General features: G+C 36.6%; 1 protein-coding gene across 14 annotated transcripts in view; it reads left to right on the top strand.

The window, feature by feature from the left end:
• Nucleotides 1-3,965, top strand: part of LOC113214237 (uncharacterized) — a 28,577-nt gene extending 24,612 nt beyond the window's left edge. For 9 of the 14 annotated variants that reach the window (XM_052268683.1, XM_052268689.1, XM_052268681.1 and 6 more), the window contains 4 exons: nt 1,075-1,293; nt 1,484-1,776; nt 1,918-2,045; nt 3,327-3,965. In XM_052268683.1, the coding sequence (XP_052124643.1) occupies nt 1,075-1,293; nt 1,484-1,776; nt 1,918-2,045; nt 3,327-3,439 (753 nt within the window). In that variant the 3' untranslated portion in view covers nt 3,440-3,965. Of the gene's footprint in view, nt 1-102; nt 121-1,074; nt 1,294-1,483; nt 1,784-1,917; nt 2,046-3,085; nt 3,158-3,326 lie in introns of those variants that run through there. The other 5 variants (XM_052268682.1, XM_052268678.1, XM_052268684.1 and 2 more) reach the window with 5 other exon arrangements.
• The last annotated feature ends 6 nt before the right edge of the window (nt 3,966-3,971 follow it).

Below are 3,971 nucleotides of genomic sequence, written 5' to 3'. Positions count from 1 at the left end.
TTAGCTAGTAGTCCAATCTAGCATAGTGTTCCCTAGATACAAAATTGTCATATTTTAAGTATTTTTTGTTGTGTGTTCCTCTTTAATACCTCTTGGATGTAGCTGTTCAAGACGTGGAAGGTGAGTTTTATGCCACCTTCCTTCAAACTGTCCGTTGTCAATTTTCTATGACGTTAGTCAAGCTCATGTCCATTTTGGGAGAGGGTGATACATGAATTTGGAGCAACTTGTAGGATCTTCAGAAGAAAAAAAAATAGTATAATATGCATATTGCAAAGGTTGATCCCTGCCTTGCTAGATTCAAAAGTAGAACAGTCTGCTAGCTTGATCTATTCTGTATCTCACTTTTTTTTTTCTCTCTTGTTTTTGCCCAGGAAGACAAAATAATTACTTACCTATTACTATTAGTGAAACACAAATGAGCATACTCATTTCAAGTACCGGTAGCTTGCAGAAGTGTTTGCCCTCTTTAGCACATATACAAGAATAAGAATGATGCGCCTACACAATGCTTATCTGTATGATCTTTAAAACCTCACTGCTTTTCGCTTGGGACTGTTTGGGACAAAATTTTTCTTTATTTTTAGCAAAGTTTAAATTGCACTTTTAGGGAATGGCAATGTCTTGTAACCCTTTCCGCTATGGGTTGAACTTTCTTTTCTTGGCCGTGAAAGTGGTGTCACAAATTTTTAATCTGTGTTTGTGTATGTAAGGTGTTGTAGACTTCAGACTTGGCAGTAAAAGAAACCGATTTCACTGCCAACTTAATTACCTGTACATACACCTCCATTTTATTTAATGTACTTTTATGAAATGTAGTTTCTGAAACAAAATTGATAAGCTGTTTACACTGCTACTTTGCTTTAGAGCAGTTCTTTTTTTCTCTGCTACTATTTGTGTCATTTCTGTGCTATGTAGTCCAGTTCTACTGACACCACTTTGCTTTTTCAAGAAACTTAGCAAAGCAATACCATTTTCTATAACTATTTACTTACTGTGTGTATGTGTGCTTTAGAAAATTTTCCTTCGCCATCTAACCCTTAACTAATTCACATTGTCTCATGGGTACTGTAGGCGTACCAGAGCGAGGCAGCTCGCCAAATCGTGATGGAAATGAACGCCTGCAGTCCCTCTGTCTTGCCTCCGCAGAAAGTGGCGCAGCAGAAACAGCTGAAACAAGCACAGCAGCAACAACAAGCTCAGCGCCGTCTAGTGCCCAGGGAAAAGAGACGACATCATACAGTGTCTGGAAGACCTCTATCACAAGTGTCAAGTTCTCCTCTGCCTGTCTTGGTGTGTGTTCTTCTGTTATTCTCATGTAAACATTAAGAAAAACGTTCTGAATAGAGAAAGCAGAGAAAGTGGAGGTTGGGAAGGAGTTGGTGGGAGAAGGGGAGGGGGATGTTAACACAGATGTGCTAATTAGCCCTTTGTGTTCCTTGGATGTGTTAGTGACTTTGCTTTGTTTTACCTTATGTCACAGGGCACTAGGTCGAGAGATGATTTAGACATGGAAAGAGCCCTTCGCACAAGGCATAACGCTGCTCCTGATGTAGTTCGTTCAACTCTTTCTCGCCGTGCTCCTAAGTATGATGCAGACACAATTGATTCCATTCTGGGCACACCTGGTAAAATCCACATCCCTGAGCGTTATGTTCCTGAAAATGAGCCAGCCCTGAGTCAAGAAGAACGTATGCAACGTCTTCGCAAAGCAGATGCCATTCGAAAAATGTTGTCTGAAACACACTCAAGTACGACTTTGCCAAGTACATCAGGACATCAGGTTAGTTTCATCACATTCAAGAGTTTTCTCCATAGATGTTTTTACTTTTTTATCTAAGCATACATTTTTAAGAAATTTGCTATCAAGTAGATTACTGGTTTATATATCTATCTAAAAAAATATATGTTTTCAGGGGAGGAGGAACCACCAACGTCAACCTTGAAGAAAAAAGCTGAAGAAGAAAAGAAGCAACACGAGCACTTATTACAATTGAATCAGCTTCTTGCGAAACAAGTCATGGAGAAGAGTAAGATTGTAGCAGGTATGAAATAACTTTAGTTATTGGTTTCATTTTGGGTTTTTCTTCTGTTGCATGTTGGTTTAGCTCTTTATTTTGATATCTATAATTTGTATGTTGTGGAGTAAACTTGCGGAACAGCAATAACCTGAAGAGTAAAATATCAAAACAAATCAAAGTAAAAAAGAATTAAAAATCAAGAAATTAGTATAGAAAGGGATTTTAAAACTAACCAAATACTTTTAACTCTTAAACTTTAAACTATATTGGCACTTCACAAAGTTTAAGTTCTAATGTACTGTTTAGGTATGATGGAGAGATATCACGTAAACTTAAGTTCTGTGATCAGATCTTTTTATTGAAGGTTGCTGAAAAGTATTGACAAACTAAGCTAAATATGTTAGGTATTTTGCTGCTATATGTACTTCACTACATTAGATTGGAAATGAACCTGTATTGAATCTAGCCAGCTAGAACTGGGAATTTCATTTACAAAACAGGATGCTCTTTTGTAGATTTTAGCAACTTAACAGCTGTTGACAGTGCACTGGGTTGGTTGAGCTATTCAGATGTTTCTTAGTAATTTTATTTGTTTTACTTGTTTCTTACCATACATGGCTTTGCTACTTGGAAAGTTTAATATTTTGGTCACTAAATCCACCTCCTCTTAGCAACCATTGATAAATAATTTTGGAACACTTCTGTAGCCTCATCCTAAATTTTAGTCATAACATAGAAATTAGAGCTGCGTCCAGTCAAGAGGGTTGCTTGGGTTGCTTGGGTCGCTGGGTTTGCTGGGGTCTCTGAGTCTGCGCAGAGAACCAAAACTCGGCCTCTGCGCAGAAGCGACCCAAGCAAACTTCTTGTCTAGACGCAGCTTACATCTGCTAACTATGGGTGATGCATGTTCAAGTCTGCTACATCAATCAAAATCGACCCTCAAATACCTTGTGTTAGTGTTTGTTTTTGTGGATTGAGTAGATTTTCAAGTCCAAATCAGCATGATTTGTTTTGTTATCTTTTTTATGTTGTATGCTGTAGTCTCGCTTAATGTGCTTGTTTAGGTTCACATCCTTCGAGCCAAGACTGCATGTAGCTGTGCCTGTGTGTTCTGCCAAGCTCACAGCTGCATCAAGGTTAGTTATTATTAATATCTTTAGCTACCCTGGACGGTTTTAATGAACAGATTTCATCCAGCACATCTACCCTAGTTTTTATGTTTTTATTTTAATTTTGTCAAGTGATTTTCAGTTTTCAAGTATTAAAACTTCGGGCTAACTTTTTCTTTTCTTATTCTCTGTACAGAAAAAGCACTCTCACAAGGCCCTGCTGAAGATGAAGACAAAAGTACAAGTGATGATGAATCTCCAGAGCACCCCCTGCCATTATATCAGCAACGTGAAAATTTTTTCAGCTAGTTGCGGAGTTGCGGCCATTCTACCAAGTCTGTTAGTTTGTAAGGATAACAGTATTCTTCTGAATTGTGTTAGCAGTATTGTATTTCTTAATCAGATTTATACTGATTAAAAAGTCATGCTCATAAACTAGACTATGTATCTAATCTAGTAGCTGAATGCCCCATGAAAAGACCATATTTTGGTTTAATTTATGCTTGTAGATTTTCATGACAACAAATTCATCAGTTTTTAATGATGTACTTAATGTTGTCAATTATCAATGTCAATTTATCATGAAACAATAACAATAATTTCTTGTGCATATCAGTAGAAAAATGAAGTAGTGTAGAGTGTACCTCGTAAGTTGTACAGGTTTTATATATATATTGTATTAGTCAATTGTTATTTATGGTCAATATTAATTATATTTATTAGTGTAGGTTGTTACATCAATACATACTATATGACATTTTTTGCTTGGTTGAGAAGCTTCACAAAAGCAACATCAATTTACAAACTCCACATATTCTGTACTTTATAAACAATTAAAAAT

The sequence above is a fragment of the Frankliniella occidentalis genome, unplaced genomic scaffold (assembly GCF_000697945.3).
Source record: "Frankliniella occidentalis isolate FOCC.00 unplaced genomic scaffold, Focc_3.1 Scaffold74, whole genome shotgun sequence".
Lineage (NCBI taxonomy): Eukaryota > Metazoa > Arthropoda > Insecta > Thysanoptera > Thripidae > Frankliniella > Frankliniella occidentalis.
This window is presented reverse-complemented; position numbering and strand designations above follow the sequence as displayed.